The sequence below is a fragment of the Crinia signifera genome, chromosome 3 (assembly GCF_055691185.1).
Source record: "Crinia signifera chromosome 3, ASM5569118v1, whole genome shotgun sequence".
Lineage (NCBI taxonomy): Eukaryota > Metazoa > Chordata > Amphibia > Anura > Myobatrachidae > Crinia > Crinia signifera.
This window is the reverse complement of record NC_139219.1, coordinates 279,891,035-279,911,449: the sequence shown is the minus strand read 5'-3', so window position 1 is coordinate 279,911,449 and position 20,415 is coordinate 279,891,035. Positions and strand designations below refer to the sequence as shown.

At 43.5% G+C, this 20,415-nt stretch overlaps 1 protein-coding gene and 1 pseudogene across 1 annotated transcript in view; one reads left to right on the top strand and one right to left on the bottom strand.

Moving 5' to 3' along the window:
• The window catches only part of MYO7B (myosin VIIB), a 177,287-nt gene that overhangs the window by 32,890 nt on the left and 123,982 nt on the right, over nucleotides 1-20,415 (bottom strand). Inside the window, exons 21-31 of the mRNA XM_083178235.1 lie at nucleotides 11,615-11,699; nucleotides 11,250-11,468; nucleotides 11,037-11,162; nucleotides 10,736-10,936; nucleotides 9,692-9,862; nucleotides 7,189-7,272; nucleotides 6,330-6,457; nucleotides 5,047-5,173; nucleotides 4,330-4,449; nucleotides 2,257-2,430; nucleotides 1,306-1,537 (exon numbers count right to left, since the gene is read on the bottom strand). Coding sequence (XP_083034361.1) covers nucleotides 1,306-1,537; nucleotides 2,257-2,430; nucleotides 4,330-4,449; nucleotides 5,047-5,173; nucleotides 6,330-6,457; nucleotides 7,189-7,272; nucleotides 9,692-9,862; nucleotides 10,736-10,936; nucleotides 11,037-11,162; nucleotides 11,250-11,468; nucleotides 11,615-11,699 — 1,667 coding nt within the window. The remainder of the gene's footprint in view (nucleotides 1-1,305; nucleotides 1,538-2,256; nucleotides 2,431-4,329; nucleotides 4,450-5,046; nucleotides 5,174-6,329; nucleotides 6,458-7,188; nucleotides 7,273-9,691; nucleotides 9,863-10,735; nucleotides 10,937-11,036; nucleotides 11,163-11,249; nucleotides 11,469-11,614; nucleotides 11,700-20,415) is intronic.
• On the top strand, nucleotides 16,655-16,771 carry LOC146066133 (5S ribosomal RNA; annotated as a pseudogene).

Sequence of the window (20,415 nt, the reverse complement as noted above, 5' to 3'; positions counted from 1 at the left end):
CCATAAAATTAATAAAGATTAATAGGATTCCCCACTTTTGGATATTAATTCTGAAAACAGTTTCATGATATATGAAATATTTTTTTTAAAAACCCTTGGAGTGCATCTGTTAGAACTACCCTTTTCTCTTCTTGTTCTGACCATATATTTTTAGTTGGTAGGATAGCACCCCCGCTAATAAAACCATATAAAATCAAGCGGTACATACCTGTACAATACAGGGTTCTATTCATTTGTGTGAAGATCTTGTCTTCACCATGGGGAAAACATGGGATCTGTAGCCTGTTGTTGGCAACGAGGCTCTGTCCCTAACACATTGGCTGAAACATGTAAAACCATCCATGTGGGGAAGGGACCGAAGGGTCATGTCAATTGCCTGAGAAAATTGAGTCTTCAGGGCTTATTGCAGGGAGTTGGAGATAACTTTCAAATGTGTATGGATATGGCAAGGTCTGAGGGCCACACACTTACAATACTTACTGGTTTATTTCTAGCTACATGTCAGTTAATAATATGAAGAGGATCAACCAAGTTTGAAATAACCTCAGATAATCTCATATGCATGCTACCTCTGATGCCCCTTATGCCTCCAAACCATCTATTGTAATTGTTAAGAAAACATTGACATGGGTTAGGTCGACAGGTTCATTAGGTTGACACAAGCATAAGGGCGACATGGGCAAGGTCGACAGTCAAAAGATCGACATGGGGTTTTTCACTGCTTTTTGACCCGAATGTCAACACTGTCGACATGGACACAGGTTAAAGTGCACCACGTCCCCTCGCATGGCTCGCCGCGCTGCCATGCTTCGGGCTTGGTGCCTCGCTACGCTCGGCACACTATTTTAGTCTCCCAGCACACCTAGTGGATGGTAGGGCACGAAATACCACATGTCAGCTGAAAAGTCAGTGAAAAACCCCATGTCCACCTTTTGACTGTCGACCTTGCCCATGTCGACCTAATGCTTGTCGACTTAGTGGTGTCGACCCAATGCTTGTCAGCCTAGTTGTTGTAGACCAAATGACCTATGGTAATGGTAACTGAGGTGATCAAATGAATTACTTTAGGTCCTTAAATATCTTGCCTCCGTTAATGCTTGAAGTAACTTGTGTTATTGTAATGTTAGTATATTAAGTTGTTTGGTCTACATATATATATATATATATATATATATATATATATATATATATATATATATATATATATAAATGAAAAAAACTATTTGTAGTTTTTTTTACTGAATATGTGTGTGCTATATAAATAACTGTTAATTAATAGATAAATAGATAACTCTACAAGCCAACTTGCCTTCCCACAACGATACTCGCCAAAGCACAAGCCGCGGATGACCTGGTTGTAGATAAGGTCAGTGCTCACAGGATCTTCTGAAGAGTTATGCCAGGGTGTAAAGATCTCCTTACGGAAGAACAGACGCCAGGGAGCATGTTTCTCCTGGTCACCCTTTTCCTTGGCTATTTGCTCGCACTGTGAGATACCGTCCATTAGGTGGTCCGATCCGCTCCCCAGTGACCACACCTGCCACAGAGAAAGAGCCACATGTGATGCTGTGCACACCCTTATGAACACCTAGCTGCCGCTAGCAATACCAGCAATACCTTTTACCAAAGACTTTTTTTAGACCTGTATTCCATCAAAAGAAGCGCCCATCAATCAATCATGTGTGTTATGCATTGTTAATTGTACTAGACCATTGTCATATCACTACATACCTGCGTCATCCATGTATGTTTGTGACTATATTTGCATGTACTGTTACAGAGTACTTAGAAGATTAAAACTGAAATAGGCAGGAGATTATGGTGTGGCTGAGAGACGTTTTATATTGTAGTGAGTGGCAATAGATGATGGGAGACACATCTGAATGGCGGTGTTAGACACACCCAATGGGCGGTGTTAGACACACCCAATAGGTGGTCCAAGACACACCACTTTGACCGTGCACCCCCTAATAAAATGTGCCGAGCACGCCAATGTATATATACAGTATACTTTTTTCTTCTTCTATCTATATATATATATATATAAGTTTTAGTAAACACCACCCAGAGTTCCTGAACCTAATTTTCCAGAAAAATAGTACTCGTGGCTAGTAAGGTAATGGATGGCTGAAGATTTAATAGGACTTGACCACTGAACCTAACTTTACTTTATGTAATACACAATTGAATCAAAAATGAGTACTGAGTTCTAGAAATGTTTGCACCTCATCCACAATGTTAAAGCACATTACTCACCTTATCATATATTGAGATGTAAACAGAAAAACCAAAGATGTCCTTTAGTTTCAGTCTATGGGCGATGCTCTTGCAGATCTCCTTAGCAGAGATGGCAGAATCTGCTTGAATGATTACAGTTTCACCATTCATGATCTTGACAGGCATGTCTAGAGATGGCACACCTTTCATGGCCTGGAAAGTACAGGAACCCATCAACACAAGAGGACAAATTATACCCAACAAACATCTGACAGGATAAAGTAGTGAACTAGATATCTTAAAATGTCACATAATTTATAATTGGTTTCCCATGTGCTGCTGCACATTTTATAAAATACATTGGGTGAAATGTAATAGGATGAGAGATTGTGAGCTGATTGTGAGACTGATTTAGACACAAAGGGGCAGATGTATTAAGCTTTAACAAGAGCTAATTGCAAGGGTGAATGATTGCCGCTTTAATAAAACTGGCGATTTCTTACCAAATCTCTCACTTTCTGAATCTCTCATCCTATTAAATTTCACCCATTGGCCCTTATTCTGATTGAGTCAGACAGCTTCGTGTTCGGTCGGACGGCCGATGTATTGTGTTTGCGCATGTGCAGAGGCATTTCTGCGCATGTGCGAACGCCGCGCACGTCCGAATACGGCGTGAATTCCGTACAGAAAATGATCGGTCGGAACAATCCGAGCAGGCAGTGGAGAGGGGCGTGAAGGGCTGTTTGGGCTCATTACCATATGCGCACGCCCCGTGCTTCATGGGCGTTCCCATGAAAACGCTGGGCGTACGTATGGTAATCCGGACATGCCGCACGTGTGGGGGGCGGACAGCTGACATAGCCGGATGCCAGCTGCCCTCATGGAGAAATGTCCAAGTGCTCCAGACCACTCGGAGCTATCTGACCGCTCGGTCCATCAGTCGGCAACCACCGGAGAATGGGGGAGGTTCCCACAGATGGGAAGGTGGGGCTAGGAACACTCAGTGGGCGTCCGAAAATACGCATCCCTCCGGGTCAACTAGAATAAGGGTCATTGTGTCTAATTCAGTCTCACAATCAGCTGAAAAATCACCCAATTGTGCACGGTTTCTTCTGCCTGTGCATCGGAATATTACAGTACATGCCCCCGAATGCTACTGCATGGTGACGTAGCTTAAATATGTACGCAGGGTAGGTGGATTTCACTGAGTGTTCCTGGGAGGTAACAAGGGGATGAGTAACACAGGAGCTTATACTCAGACAGAGAAACTGTATCTGCCATAGGATTGCTGCAAGGTTCAATGGAGCGACTGGTGGTAGATGAAAAGATGCATCAAGGCAGATATACACTATCACAGTAGTCTGTTTTTGGTTTCTGTCTATATATTTCTGCAATGTAGAGTACTTATGTAATCAGTGCACTGCTCTGCTGCCCTGGATATAATGTATTCATAGTGGATGAATGGAACTAGATGTGTTGTGCCAAATTAGACAACCTATTTCATCCAAAGATGTTTTTTTTTTTTTAACCAAAGCCAATATACCATTGTAGTGCAGGACTCTTTCACCCATTCTTTGGTTTAAACCATTGTAGCTCCATAGAATACAATAATATCCTTCTGTTTTATCATACATTCAAATAGGGTAAACTTTATTTGGCTATGAGAAATATGTACACTTTTAAATGTCTGTAAGTTGGAGTGGTGCAAGTAAGTTATAACTGAAAGTGCTTACAAGTAAATACAGAAAAAAAGAGGTCAGCTCGTGTTCAGCAGTAAATGGAGTGATAGGCAGAGGCGTAACTTCGGGAGGCAATGGAGTCATTCTATCACCTGGCTCCTGCTCCCAAGGGGGCACCTCTCCTCCCCTGACAGTTTGAATCAGTTAATGGAAAGCTGTCGATATCCCTTCTGTGGCTTACTTCCCCTCCTAGCATCATTTTTGCAAGTGTCACACCCTGTATTAGAACCCATGACCTGTCTTAATAGAGACAGACACCTTACTGGTTAAGCTATTTTGGTGGCACCGATATTTATCTTGCCTCCGGGCAACTGGGATGAATTCACGCCACTGGTGATAGGCGATATTTCCATTTCCCTGCGGTACACTATACCTGCAGCTCCAGCCAACTCGGAGGCTCTGATCGTACGCCATTAGCACTGGTTCGGATCAGCTGTTTCATACACACAGCGCTGTGTGCTATCTGTTGTCCTCGGATATAGTTCTTCAGGTACTATGAGGATAGAACAGAGATAATATTCTCATTTTATTACAGATACTCTGAACCTACAGATTGCTTATTATCACATCTGGTAGTTATGTTATTAGATTTCTTGACAAATAATCTGAAATGAAATGCTGCTGACAATTGTATATTGTATGGATGGTTTCAAGAAGCTAATGAATAGAAGAGGCACATTTCAGGGTACAATGCTCTGTATTGAACAAGCTTTCCGCTATGTCCACAGTGCAAAATGTATTATTTGTGTGATCTCAGTCAATACACAGTATTGTGCATAGCTCACCCTATTTCATTCATTTTATTTTGCATACCAAGTTCTTGTCGGGGCGTGCCCACATAAATCGCGGCCAGTAAAAGCTGGTAGGATGGGTACAAACAGAATGAGGACAGTGGTGCAAACAGTGTGTGTCACAGTAAAATAGGTACAACTCGCATAGAAAATTTCTGACATCTTCCACTAAACAGAACTTAGGATATACCCCAAAGGCCACCGGTTACAAGGTACTAGAAAACCAGTTTCACCTCTCTTTATTTGAAAACTATAATTATGCTTCTGTTTTGGCTCATGCATCAGTGCAATCATTTTACCTTGACAAATTTTTCCGTAGGTGGAAAGCAGCCTAAACACAGTGACAGCAGGATCCAGCCACGTGCGTAGCTGGTTCTACTCTTGTTTCCAGAGAGTTGCTTGCAGATCTGACAATAGATTTCATCCCTAAATGACAGTAAATAACAAATACTGTAAGTGTATAGTATATACCATTTGTGCATTGGTTTGTCCTGTGTTACTGGTCATAATGCTATCTAACAGATTGACCCTCTGCAGCTCTCCTTATAAAAGGGCCGGATTCAGCATAGATTATATATGCTTAGCGGCATACCACCTCATGCCTGCATTTGCGATTGCTAAAACTGCAATGCGATTGCAGTTCTAGATGAACAACACATACCTCCCAACTGTCCTGCCTGCGCATGCACACAGAGTCTATTCTGCAGCCTGAGGGGCTAGGGACATAGCCAGCAGCTCAGAGAGCTGGTAGCCATGCCCCCACAGTGGCGAAAATGGTGGCCTCGTGGGAAAAGGCCATGCCCCCCTTGTTGATAGGACACGCCCCAAAATGTTATGTCCCTCTTCACGCCGACCGATGTTGGAATGTATTACAACACAATCACTGATTGCAATGTTCATATCAGTAAGTTTGACCTTACTCAGACTTTCAGTCGCAAGGGGTAAGGAAACGACACAGTTCTTGGCCTTGACATACCCCTCTCCTCCTGAATGCCGGCCGCTTACGCACCTTACCGTGAATGCCATTGCCTGACAATTAGGCAGAGGCATTTGCATTTTTGTGATACAATCGCAGGAACCGTTCTGCATATCCTGATAATCGTCAAGCTACGCAGGGGATCGCACAAGCAATCCCTTCTGAATTACACTTAGAGTAAAGGCCCCCCATAGACTATTTGACTTCTCCAAGGGGAGTTACATCCAATTCCCCCGTGAGGCTCATATGCGATTTGGCACTTGATGTACCATATTTGCATGTGCTAAATCAGCGGCCGCCCATTCTTTTTTTTTTTCAAATGTCCTGCTGCCCGCCTGCCACCTGCAGATAGGTGTGTACCAGTGGTGCGGCACCACTGCCACACACACCTACTGATGGAATTTGATGAGGTACATCACGGGTGCTAAAAAGCACCCATGATGTGTCACTGATGGGTCAGATTCCAATTTATCTTATGTCCTGCAGGTCTGACCTCTGGACCGTGCAGGAGTCGTATGAAAATGTTCTCCTTCCTATAATAAGCAGGGGGAAGTGTAAATGCTGCTACATTTTATAATTCTGTAGGCAAGAAAGTACATTTCTTACCGGATTTCAGGACGCAGGATTCCATTGCCTACAATGAAATGTACTTTCTCCAACATGGACATGGGTTCATCAATAATAGAGCTTTCCTTTTGAGATATATCTGTTCCACTGCTCAGTTGGCTCAAAACCTAAAATAATATCAAATTTACTGTATTTATATTTACTAACAAATAAAGACTTGTTAGATGCATAGCAGCCAATAGGGTACTTGCGACTTGATCGAATCACAATCAAATGGTGCGCAAAATGCATTTGATTTGACTATATATTACAGAGCTGTACTACTGTATTATAGTCTTGCCTGCCATCTATTCAATTTACACTACACGGGAGCGCACATTGGGATCGAATCTGCATCAAATGTAGAAAAACCATTCGATGTCCATTCTTCTATAATCAAAATCAAATAGAAAAATAGTGCACATCTCACTGGGTGTACCCTCTACTTCACTTGTTTTCTTTGTCCTGCAAAAGACCAATCAAATCTAATCCCCTGTATTATCTGACAGGTGTCCTCTCTCCCTTCCTGTATTACCTGTCAGGTGTCCTCTCTCCCTCCCTGTATCCTCTGACAGGTGTCCTCTCTCCCTTCCTGTATTATCTGTCAGGTGTCCTCTCTCCCTCCCTGTATCCTCTGACAGGTGTCCTCTCTTCATCGCATATACTGGGGCCCTCTTTCATTTCCAGCCTCATATTCCGTAGGCAGGAAAAACACAGCTGGGAGGTACAGTATTTAAAAAGTTCCTCTGCTGCAAAACCTGAAATTTTATATATTTTTTATATATTCATTATAATTTATTTGGTGAATTTGTAGAACAGCAAGATGTGTTTGTAATATTATTGGACCTTTCCTTTTTACCTGCTCGGTGACTTTTGATGATCTTTTTAGCTTCATAGAGGATATTTCTTTGGAGAAGTTTCTTCTCTGGTTGTTGATTGGTGACTAAAAAGAACACATATATTAAACACTTCTGTTATTTCCTGTTATTACTCATCGGGCAAAATTTACTAAGAATACGAATACGCTTGTGTCGTATTGGTATTTTGAATATGACTGAATACGACTGTTATCGGTGGAGTATTTCATTCACACATTCATATTCCGGAGCAGATTTTACAATGGTGTCGTATTTTTGAGATTCACATTATTCGATGTCGTATGCAGTCATATTTGTATATTTGCATACGACTGCCTACGAATACGCCAGTTACTGGCATATTTACTTAGTAAATTTCCCCAATCACCTCATGATGAAAACGTACACTCCTTAAAATCATCAAACAACAAAATCACATTAACCATTAAAAAAGTACTAACAGTATAGAAGCAAGGAAAAAGACATACAGTACATGGATGCACAGGCCACATACAGAAAGATAATACACTATTGTAATGGACAAAAAGGGACAAAAAGGGAGGATGTGCCAAAATGTACAATTGTAAAGATAAAAAGGAAAAAAAATGTTATACAATCAAATCAAATACTGATAAGAGTAACAGACAGATGAAGAGGAAGAGAGAGACTGTAAAGATGAGAGAGGAGGAGAAACACTGGCACCATGATTTGACAGAACTTACTGAGTGATCTGCAGTGGGCGTCTTTTTACTTGATTAGCAACAAAGTAACGGTAAGGTTACAAATTTGAGCGCTTGATGTGAGGTGTGTTCTCTATATAGCAGCTGCTTTCATTTTGATGATAGTCAGTCCTCACAAAAACCAAATAAGCATAAAAAGCAGCGCTAGGCAGGTTTTAATAAAATTAACCAATTTTAATATATAATCATAAAATATATTATATATAATACACAATCATTAAAAAGGCACAAGATAATGAATCAGCCTGAGGTGCTAAATAGACACATGAATATGTGGTTGGCCTAGGGCGTGTATTGTAGCCATAATTCTCCAGATCTGGATGGTATAAGGGGTATCTCCAGAGGTGGTTATATTTACCAAGCTGGTCGCCATAATTACGATAGTAGATTATCCTTGGATATAATGCAGTCTCATGCACCCCTTGTGAAGATTAAGCAATCAGCTTACTTAGTGTGTTGCAGTTCCTCTAACAGAGAATGTCCACCTTATAGGTATAAAAGCGTCCTCCTGTGGTATAATGGATCCTAGGCTGGTCCCCAAAGAGCAATCCTCAGGCATATAGTAAAGACCTGACGCGTTTCCCTGCTCAACTGGCAGATTTATCAAAGCTTTATCCTTTAATAAAGCTGCCAATTGAGCAGGGAAACGCGTCAGGCATTTACTATTGGCCTGTGGATTGCTCTTTGGGGACCAGCCTAGGATCCATTATACCACAGGAGGATGCTTTTTACCTATAAGGTGGACATTCTCTGTTAGAGGAACTGCAACACACCAAATAAGCTGATTGCTTAAGGCAGGATGTATTAATATAAATCGCCGCCCGGCCGCCGCGATGCTAGCGCATATATATTAACATATGCAGCTAGTAACGCACTGATGGAGGCCACCTGCGATACCTGTAATGTGGTGTGAGGGGGGGTCGCTGGGCGCTGCTCCTAATCCCCTCATGCCGGGACAGCTAAGCAGGCTGTCCCTGGCACCTCCTCCTCCCTCCTGCAGCCGGAAGGATGTCCAGCTGCATTGCTAGGGGGAGGAGGGGTTTACCTTCCGGGTGCAGTAGGACCTGCAGCATGGTAAGCCAGAGGGAGGGGGAGAGGGGGGTTGGCGGAGGCGGCAGGTTTGCGGCGGGCGGCGATAGAAGCCCATAGGCTTCTATAGGGTATCGCCACCCAAAGGTGGCGATACCCTGCCCTGCGATGACACGGCAGCCGGGTATTCGTACATTAGAAAATGCAGTAAAACCCCCGAAAACGGGGGTTTTACCGCATTTTTAGCTTAGTACATCCCGCCCTTAATCTTCACAAGGAGTGCATGGGACTGCATTATATCCAAGGATAATCTTCTATCCCACTTGTGGCGACCAGCTCCGGAGATACCCCTTATACCTCCATCCAGATCTGGTGAATTATGGCTACAATATACGCCCCTAGGCCAACCACATATTGATGTGGCTATTTAGCACCTCAGGCTGATACATTATGTTGTGCCTTTTTAATTAATGATTGTGTTTTTTTTCTAATGTATTTTATGATGATATATTAAAATTGGTTAATTTTATTAAAACCTGCCTAGCACTGCTTTCTATGCTTTGGTATCCTCATTAGCATTATTTTGTACTTTTAGGTCTTTTTACTTGAGATGCCTCCTGTGGCTTTTGCATAATTTTGCACAGCCACTGTGGAAAAAGGTGTAACAGCTGGGCCATTAGCATCCACGTCTAAATCAGATCTCTATTGGCCTATAAATAAATACAATGCTACTCACCCCCAACTGGTTATCTCTCATGCCAGCCACAATGTCATTTTTCCTGGTTAAGGTGTCATAGATTTGAGTTATCACAGAACTGCTCTGGCTGCTAGATTTTGGAGAGTATAACACGGGTTCTGGAAGCTCCCCCATAAAACGAAGTATAATCTTCCAAACAGCTAAAGAAGCCTAAATTAAAGAAAAAATGTAGCTAAAATATACAGATTGTTTTCCAAGACTGAAAATCAATACAGTTAATGGTGTGTGTGTGTGTGTGTAAGTTTAGGATAAGGTGGAGGGGGGGGGGGATAGACTAGGAAGGGGGAAAAACACTAGCTCTTCAGTAGAAACATTGCTATGGTACTCAGAAAAAATTCAGTGGACAAAGTTAGAGATTGGACATCAGGGGCGAGATGTAATATCACTTGCGGGAAAAAAACGCACATTTTTTTTTAAAAACACGCAAATGTAATAGGGTGCAATTTTCTAGACAGAGTCAGATCGTGGGATCCCCCCTCCTGAGCATAACCAGCTCTGGGTTCATTGGGCCCATGCTCAGACTCTGCCCGGCTGTTCCTGATGCCCGGCCTGTGGCTCCATGCAGCATGAAGGTCAGAGGTCATGCTGAACAATCGCTCCACCCGCCCACAGCCGAACTGCACATCGCTCCCCGGCCAGGCACTAGCCACCTGCCCGGCACCCAGATGCGCCTCCAGCAGCGCATCAACTCTCCTCAGCCCGGGTCCCAGACGCCACGCATGCCTCACAGATGTCCACACCCGGTCGTAAAAACAAATATGTGGGGTGGTTGGGGCATTTATTTTATTAGGAAAGTCGATCCTGGGAATCCTGGGATCCCAGGAATCGAGCCAAGCAAGGGGATGTGGTACACTACTTGGGGGTCCATGTGCTCAGGCGTGGACACTGACAACAACTTAAAATAAAAATGGTCAACTTTTTGCTTGTGTCGACTTTTTGGTGTTGACCTAGACATTGTTGACCTAATATACCACACCCAATTTAATACACATAATAATTAAAAGTCTATTTTGTAGCCTGTACCAGAACATCACTGTGATCCTCATGATATAGTAGTGGCTGGTGTAAAGGCTTTCGGATGTGGGTATCTGTTGCAGAGCCTTGAAAGTACGTAGCAGCAAACTTAGGAAAGGTGAATTCTGCCAGGTGGTCAACATCTTTCTCTGGCTGAAGAGGCAAAGTGTCCAGGTCTATCTCATCCAAAAGCCGGGGTGAGTCTAGGTCCTGGTGGGAAAAGAGGACACTTGATCAGAAATCTGAATTACTAACAAATATCTATATTGTTTTACCCTTTCCCTAAACCACGCCAATAACTGCTATATACCACGTCAGGTAAAAACCCAAACACTTGTTCCACCATGGCCAGGTTTTCCTTCTCTTGTTGTAGGAGGAGATCTTTCTTCATTATTTTCTCTTCTTTGGCCAAGCCTTGGAATGGGATCGGGAATGCCTGTCATTGAGAAGAAGACACCTGTAAAGTAAACTGAGTACATGTCACTTAACATAGAGCGTGACAGTGATAGTTGATTATTCTTACACTGTTCTTCAACCTCTGGTATTTTTTACGAGCCAGAAAGCCTCTGGTGTATGTTTGAAGAGCCAGAACAGCCTTTTGTTCCTGTGTAAGCCTCTTCCGTAGCAAATAACCCCTGCATCTTGCCTGTAGTTTGGTTATCAATGCCTGGGATTTCTGATACTGCAGACGAAGATGCCGGCTTTTTACGACTGCCTGTAGCCTTTGGAATCCAAGGCGCATCTGAGACAATTTATAGTATATGTTAGAACTTCAGAATAACAAATGTAAGGAGAAGACTTCCAATTTTCCTTTTCCCATATAAAGCTTTATATACTTCACTGAGCTTAGCCATGAGAACAAAAGGCTAAAACAGGGAAGAACTTTACCTTGAGATAGGTTTTCCTGCAGAAGTATGCCCTCCATGCCGCTTGTATCGTCACTGCAGCCTCTTTCTGTCTAAGGAAACGTTTCCTGCAAAGTTAAGAGACAATGGGGGGTGAATAAGACCTGATCGCTGCTCTGCTAAATTGTTGAGCCCTACGGTCAGGTATACACCACCACGCCAGAGTGAAATCCCACCCTGTGCAGGCCTGTGACTTGCTTAGCACTTGCTTAGCTGATCTGCAAATAGCCGCAAATCCATTTGCAAACCATCAAATGATTTTTCCAGGGTTTATTTTTCAGATCGGGGCTGTAGGTGTTCAAGTTTCCTGAAAATGCCTGGGCATGCCTGCGTTTACCCTGACTCTCCAGAAAATGGATGGTCACCAAGCCCCAAACGCTGTCTTTCTGTCAATCAACTTGACTACAGGCAGCGATAAAAAAGTAGCAGAATTTTAGGTACTTGTGTACTATCATGGCTCCAATCTCATCCCATCTCATTGCATACCATAAGGCTTAAGATGGTATGCAATGAGATGAGATGTGCTGCGATGGGACCCGATCTTATACAATTTAAAATTGTATACCATTGTATATGGCATACGATGAGATGAGATGAGATTTTAAATTGTATAAGCACACTAATGGGTGCTTTGAAGGTCAATTGGCCCCCCTATAAGATTTTTAATTGTATAAGCACCCTAAAGTGCTTACAATGTTAAATGCACCCCCACGCCACCCCCACTATCAACGCCAACCCGAAGCGTGGCGAGCGCAGCGAGCCCGCGAGGGGCGGCGGTACGCTTCCTCCGACCTTTTCATACCCCCACTATCCATGTCGGCGTGGAGTTAGTTTTATATAGTGTGGCGAGCGCAGCGAGCCACCGAGCCCGAAGCGTGGCGAGCGCAGCGAGCCACACTATATAAAATCAACTCCACGCCGACATGGATAGTGGGGGTATGAAAAGGTCGGAGGACGGAGGAGGACGCGAGGGGTGCATTTAACATTGTAAGCACCCATTAGGGTGCTTATACAATTAAAAATCTTATAGGGGGGCCAATTAACCTTGAATCCACACATTAGTGTGCTTATACAATTTAAAATCTCATCTCATCTCATCGTATGCCATTGTATGCCATATGCAATGGTATACAATTTTAAATTGTATAAGATCCCATAAGATGGAAATCGTGGGAGCCGTGATAATACACAAGTACCAAATTTTATCACAGGACGAACTCGCGCAGGTGCACTACTACCCGTACACATGCACAGTCTATCGATAATTGCTTGCGCTGCAAATTTACAGCCGTGAGATCAAGTCTTAATAACCCCCATTTGTTTAAAACAGGTAATGTGCTGGCAGCATATTTTTTTTAGATTCAAACATTATGGGGGAAATTTACTATGGTAAATACGCCTGGATTTGTCTTATTCGTAGGCAGTTGAATGCAAATACGGCTGCCTACACGCATTTCCGGCATTTACTATGCCGAAAATATGCAAATTCATATTTGTATTCATGGCACATTCGTATTCATATGTACAAATACAAATGCATACGCCATCAAAAGAATATGAGTAAGAATCACCATTCAGTCGATTAGTGATTCCTAATTTACTATGAGGCTGCATGTAACATACGGCCACCAAGTGCCATGAAAATACGGTATCAGTCAGATCCATGCAGGCTTTAGTGTCAAAAAATGTTAAAAATAGATAAATCATTTAAAAAAAATGGGGTGGGGTCCCCCCACATGGCCATAACCAGCCCAGGACTCAAGGAGCCAGTCATGGTTTTAAAAATTCAGGGAACAATTGAAGTAGGGATTCCCCGTAATTTTTAAAACCAGCAAAAGGCTTAAGGGCCGATGCAGGTTCCCAAAATACGGGGGACAAAATGAGTAGGGGTCCTCCATATTTTGAGAACCAGAACAGGGCCCAACCAAGCAGCAGGGTAATGGAGCAGCCGGGTGGGAAACTTTTTACTCAAGTTCCCCCAGCCAAACCATTATCCCCCTGACCGGTCAGCCAGGGCAGGGACCCTGGGGTAGTAGGAACCCTCCAATGAGTGGATGATTGTAGTGTGTTTTACTTGTCATATATGTCTGTGTTTTATTTAACTATTTGTAATGTTGTGGAAGTACCAGTGGGCCCTTCAATGCGGTTCTCCAAGTCCCTGCATGCGGTGCAGGCTTGCTGGGACTCATAGTTCCACAACAATACATAATAGTCATTATCTATTTTTTACAACACATCAGCCCGATGCCCACCGCCCTGGGGTACCGGGGACAGCCCTGGGTTTCAGCCCATCAGGGTTAATCCTGGAGGGGGGAACCTTTTCATTGGTGGGTCCAATGAACACAGTACTTTCATAAAGCACCTCTAACCATGACACCAGTGGCGAATTATGGGAGGGGGGAGGGGGGGGGGGCACCCGAGCACGTGCCAACCCCTGTCATTTCTGTCATTTCCCCCCCCCCCCTTTTAAACACTACAGTACAGCCCATTTCAGACCATTCTCCTAATGTTGCTGTAAGGGCTTGACGTCATGTTCTAGTGACTGCCCTGGCACAAGAGGAAGGAAGAGCTGATGATGTGACCAAATGCTGCCTGGCACTCCTTCCATATGAATTAAATTCGGTGTCATAGGAGAGACATAGGGAGAACAAAAGGTTTTTGGGGCACACTTGAAATTTTAAGATAGTGAAAAGATGGTGTACACATGGGTGACATAAAATCTAACCTTTATTGATAACACTTTAAAAAGCATATAAGCACACGTCAATTAAATACAAAGAACATTTTCAAGAATGAATTGATTAAAGACATATGTCAATCAGCATATGAGTATATCTACGGAGTTTATTTTATAATCGTAATATACAATGCAGACAAAAACGAAATTGTAATGCTATAATCGTCAGGTGGGCGAAAATGGTTTGGCAGGGAATTTACCAGACCGTAATTATTAGAACAAGGCAAATCAACACAAGATAATAATATAATAGCAGCATGCACATAAATGTTGCAGAGACTAGTAATGTTTTGTGGTCTTGCTTCAGACCCTCTTGTGACAGCAAATAATGGACCCAAAAGTAATGATATAAGTAACATGCCAAATATGCGATATATAATGTATACTTTTCATGCTATATATCTTCATTTTTCTTTCAGAACGGATAAACCACTATGATATCCCAATTTTACTAGATACTAGACCCAATGTAGCCGTCATTATTATTATAATAACCCACTATACCCATGTCCACGGCAAGGCCACTATACTGGTCTCCACACAGACCACTCAAGTCCAATAGTAATTATTCTCTGTTTAAACTTTTATCTCCTCTTTCCCCTTTTTTGTATTTCCCCACATTAATATCTCCTCACTCCAACTAATAATAAAATATTTTATTTTACATATATATATTTTTTGTAATAATATCAACCTTGGTACCATTAGTCGACACGAATTATGTTGACTACATTAGATTGTCACTCTACTGATCAAACCTAGCTTCCTTTACAATTTAATCCTATCTGACACCAATAGTACCAGATATTTATCAATACCTTTCTTAGCATGCTCTCATAACTTCCTACTTGTCACCCATTGGTAATCGCCACACTGCTCCCACCATTATTATCACTATTTACCTATCTAATTCAATACCGCATCAGGGTGCCAATAGTCGACACAACTTATGTCAACCATAGTCGACACTAATTATGCCAAACCATATCATAGTCTTGAATGACAATAGACACCATCGGTGTCTCATTTACAATATCCCAATTAATGTTTACTTACATTAATTTAGCCCTAAACCCATAATCCCAGCACAGTACTAAGGGTGCCGACAGTCGAACGTAGTCATCCCTTTTCTTTTTCTCAGCCACTACAATCTCAGGTGAATGTCATAATTGCAAACACCAGCGGCTTCCACACACCCCCTTTTCTTATTGGATCATGCCTTTGTCCATCAATTCTCCTAACGCAGGATTGGCCTGCCAAACCTCATTTATACAGACTGGGAATCCCCAGTCCAGCACGTCATTGTGATCAAGCCCAATCGGGGCGAAACACGTGTCTTCTGACGTCAGGGAACTATCCAGCCACTCAGATCCCTCCCGCTGTCCTTCTCAGAGCAGCGCGGCCGGAGTGACTTAGACGGTAGAGGCTCTCACCGCACGGCTCGTCTACCCACGCGCTGATACTGCCGGCTCTTGATACGAGGTAATCTGCCTTCTGTTTCACAGATTACCGGTGGCGCACAGACTCTGTGTCTGATGCGCACACACTCTGAGACCGCCACTGAGCGGGACCTTTGGTCCTAATACCGCCACTGAGCAGGACCTCTATGCGATATCATATGGGGCACGCTATAAATTAGGTGTCTACCATATGAGAAATTGAGCTCCATTTAATGTGACCCTCAGGTTAAAAATCTAATTGCACACTATTGTTGTTTTGCTTTATTGAATATCCTATACTATTTCTTCAATCCCCCTACCCACTCCACTGCTGTTACCATTGAATCACTACCAAATACCCTAATTTAAAACCTTCCACTACAGCTGTTTAGTAATAGGCAATTAAATTGATAATCACTGCCTGTATCTCCTGTGGTTTGGTTTTCATGTACTTGGTGTCCTTGACCAATACGCTGGGTTATACTGTCTTGATACATACCTTGAACCACATGCTGTGATGTATGTTGCTGATGAATTGATATATCTTGCACATACTATGATTTATGATTTATAAAGACCTTACTCACCCCTGCATGTGGCATTGTGCGCAGTATTCCCCATTACTGGCTCAAGTGACCACGAATCCATTGAATCCTGCAGTGGGCACATATACCATTACTCTGAGAGCGTGCCTCTCCTTACCCTTCTGATCTTTCATCTTTCATTCTAATCTATTATTATCTCTCATCTGGACTCACTCACTCTCTCATTCTCCTGAGCCACATCGGGGAAAAGCAGAAGTGACAACTGGCTCCTAGTTTCATTTGAGGCTCTCTCATCTAATGCTATATACAGCCATACATCGCTGGGCCGCCTGATCCCATCTGAACTCAGCAGCTAAGCAGCGACTGGCTGGATCAGTACCTCCTGGGAGACCATCAGGGAATATCCAGTGCTGTATCACACACTCGGACAGCAGAAGCAGCGAATGTATACGAAGAGCACTCTCATCTCTCCCTTTACCTATTAAATCCCGCTTCAACAACAATAATATAAACCTGTTACTTATATCATTACTTTTGGGTCCATTATTTGCTGTCACAAGAGGGTCTGAAGCAAGACCACAAAACATTACTAGTCTCTGCAACATTTATGTGCATGCTGCTATTATATTATTATCTTGTGTTGATTTGCCTTGTTCTAATAATTACGGTCTGGTAAATTCCCTGCCAAACCATTTTCGCCCACCTGACGATTATAGCATTACAATTTCGTTTTTGTCTGCATTGTATATTACGATTATAAAATAAACTCCGTAGATATACTCATATGCTGATTGACATATGTCTTTAATCAATTCATTCTTGAAAATGTTCTTTGTATTTAATTGACGTGTGCTTATATGCTTTTTAAAGTGTTATCAATAAAGGTTAGATTTTATGTCACCCATGTGTACACCATCTTTTCACTATCTTAAAATTTCAAGTGTGCCCCAAAAACCTTTTGTTCTCCCTATGTCTCTCCTATGACACCGAATTTAATTCAGTTATCCTGCTGAATCTTTTGGGAGCACCACCAACCCAGTACCCCATAAGAATTTTTCTTGTTAAAAGGTCGCATGTTGGTTTAAAACTAAATTCTAATTTTTCTAATTTTCTCTCACAAACTGCCTGTGACACCTCACCAAGTTATTTCTAACTCCTTCCATATGACCTGCTACTGCCTGGAGCTCCCTCCACCAGAATCGTGGCCTCAGCTTCCATGGGACAAGCCATTGAGGTCTTCTCCACGTGACCCACTGCTGCCCGAATGGAGCTCCCTCCACACAGGACCCGCCGCCTCTGCCTTCTCTGCTTCCTCCATGGGACCCACCACCTCTGCCTCCTCCACGGGACCTGCCAGCCTCCTCCACTGGACCCGCCACCTCAGCCTCCTCTATGGGACCCGCTGTTGCCCTGACCATCGAAACCCCTGCTGCTGCCCTGCTGCCTCAGGGACACTATGGGGGATATTTACTAAGATGTGAATTCTACTTCACGTGTGATGTTGCTATGGGCAACCAATCGGATCATGTCTACTATCTTCTAGAGGGTGCTAAATAAATAAGAAGTAGATTATGATTGGTTGTCCCATCACATGTGAAGTAGAATTCACATCTTAGTAAATTTCCCCCTATTTGTCTTGTATATTGAAAGTGAAGAAAGGAGGGGGGTGGGGGGGGGGGGGTTGCTGAGTTCTGTACAGGGGGGACACATAACATTCTCAACCCTCTTCCTTTCCCCCACTCGTCCCTTTCTCTCTTTCTTTCTTTCTCTCCCTCTTTGCTCTATCTCTTCCTCACTCTCCTCTTTTTCTCACTTTGCTCTCCTTTTCTCTCCCTGCACTCCTTCTCTCGCTCGCCTTCTCTCTCTCTCTCTCTCTCTCTCTCTCTCTGCACTCTCCTTCTCTCTCTGCGCTTTCCTCTCTCTCTGCACTCTCCTTCTCTCTCTGCGCTTTCCTCTCTCTCTGCACTCTCCTCTCTCTCTGCGCACTTCTGCTCTCTCTCACTCTCTGCCTCCCCTTCTCTCTCTCTGTGTGTGCTCTCCTTCTCTCTCACTCCTCTCTCCTTTTCTCTCTCTGCTCTCCTTTATTCTCTCTTGCCGCTCTCCTTTCTCTCTCGCTACTCTCCTTCTCTCTCCTTCTCTGCGCTCTCCTTCGCTCTCTGAACTCTCCTTCTCTCTCTCTCTGAATGCTCCTTTTCTCACTCTGCCCTTCTTCCTTCTCTCTCACCACTCTCCTTCTTTCTCTCTCACTGCGCTCCTTCTTTCTCTCTCTCACCGCTCTTCTTCTTTCTCTCTCTCTGCTCTCCTTCTTTCTCTCTTGCAGCTCTCCTCTCTGCTCTCTCATCGCTCTCCTTCTCTCTGCTCTCTCCGTGCATTCTTTTCTCTCTCTCTGTGCTCTCCTTCTCTCACGCTGCTCTCCTTCTTTCTCTCTCGCCACTCTTTCTCTCTCACTGCTCTCCTTCTTTCTATCGCTCTCTGCTCTCCTTCTCTCTCTCTCACTCTGCTCTCCCTCTCTCTTTGCTCTCCTTCTTTCTCTCTCTGTTCTCCACTCTCTACTCTCCATCTCTCTCTCCACTCTCTATATCTCTCCGCTCTCCATATCTCTCACTCTCTCCAACTCTCTATCCATACTCCATCTCTCCACTCTCCATCTCTCTATCCTTTTTCTCTCTCCCGCTTCTTTCAGCTCTTGTTACCCCCTGCTTGTCTTTCGCTCTCTGCTCTCCTCTCTCTCTCTGCTCTTAATCTCTCTCACTCTCCTCTCTCCATCTCTCTCTTTCCATCTCTCTGCGCTCCATCTCTCTCACTCTCCACTGTCTATCCTTTTTCTCTCTCCCCCATTTCTCTCTCCCAATTCTCTCAGCTCTTGTTATCCCCATGTTTTTTTCTGCTTGTCTCTCCCACATATATTTTCCTGTCATGTCTTAAGGAGCCCAATCAGGACAATTTACCCCTGTACACCCTCATATAGAGACCAGCTACCCTCTGCCTCTCACACACTTCCTCTTTCTTACACCTATTGTCCACCCTCTGCCTTTCCACATCACCCTCTACCCCTCCCTTTCACCCAATCTCGGTCACCCTCTGCCTATTACCCACATTTTCCTTTTGTCATGTCCCTCTCCCTGTTACCCTCTCTTTGTCCACCACATCTTGTCAGTCACCCCGTGCTTGCAATTCTCTGTATACCCATCACCCACTGCCTCTTCCTATTATTCTGTATACCTCTGACTTTTTGGGTTTTAAACAGGAGGTGTCAGAAAAGTCACTACAGGGATAACTGGCTTGTGGCGGCCAAGCGTTCATAGCGATGTCATTTTTTGATCCTTTGATGTCGGCTATTCCTATTATTATGAAGCAGAATTCACCAAGCGTTGAATTGTTCACCCACTAATAGGGAGTGTGAGCTGGGTTAAGACCGTCGTTAGACAGGTTAGTTTTACCCTACTGATGAGGCTTTGCTGTAGCAGGAAACAGCCTTGTGGTATTTACGAGCCTCAGTCATCCACAAGCCTGTGAGGGCATGCCCTTTGTCATGAAGTGAGGAGCGACACTTCATTATTTTATTTTAATGGCACGATGTACTTCAGAAGCTGGGCCACCAGTTACCCTTAACCCTCTCAGTGCCAACTGAATTTGTCAAAATAGGTGTGAAAATTGCCAAGAAAACATTGTTATTCATCATAAGGACCTGTAATGTTTACCTTATAAAGGAAATATAATATATAATATAACTAATGTGAGCGACGTGGCATTTTTAGCTGAAATTTTGCACATCTCCGAAAGAGATGTTGGCACTCAAAGCATACCTCCCAACTGTCCCGATTACAGAAATGTAAAGCAGTGGCAATGTCCCGCTGGTAGGGGGGCAGTTAAGTGGAGCCGGAGATCACCGCTGCTCTGCTCTGGTCTGCAGAGTAGCCGTGATCGCTGAAGAGATGTGTGCCTGTGCATGGCATCTCTTCAGTGCAGAGAGGGAAGAAGGGAGTGCAGGGAGGGCAGAAGGGGCCTGTCCAGCGGCTAGGGGAGCACTGGGCATTCCCCTAAAAGCAGGGGTTGTTGCGCT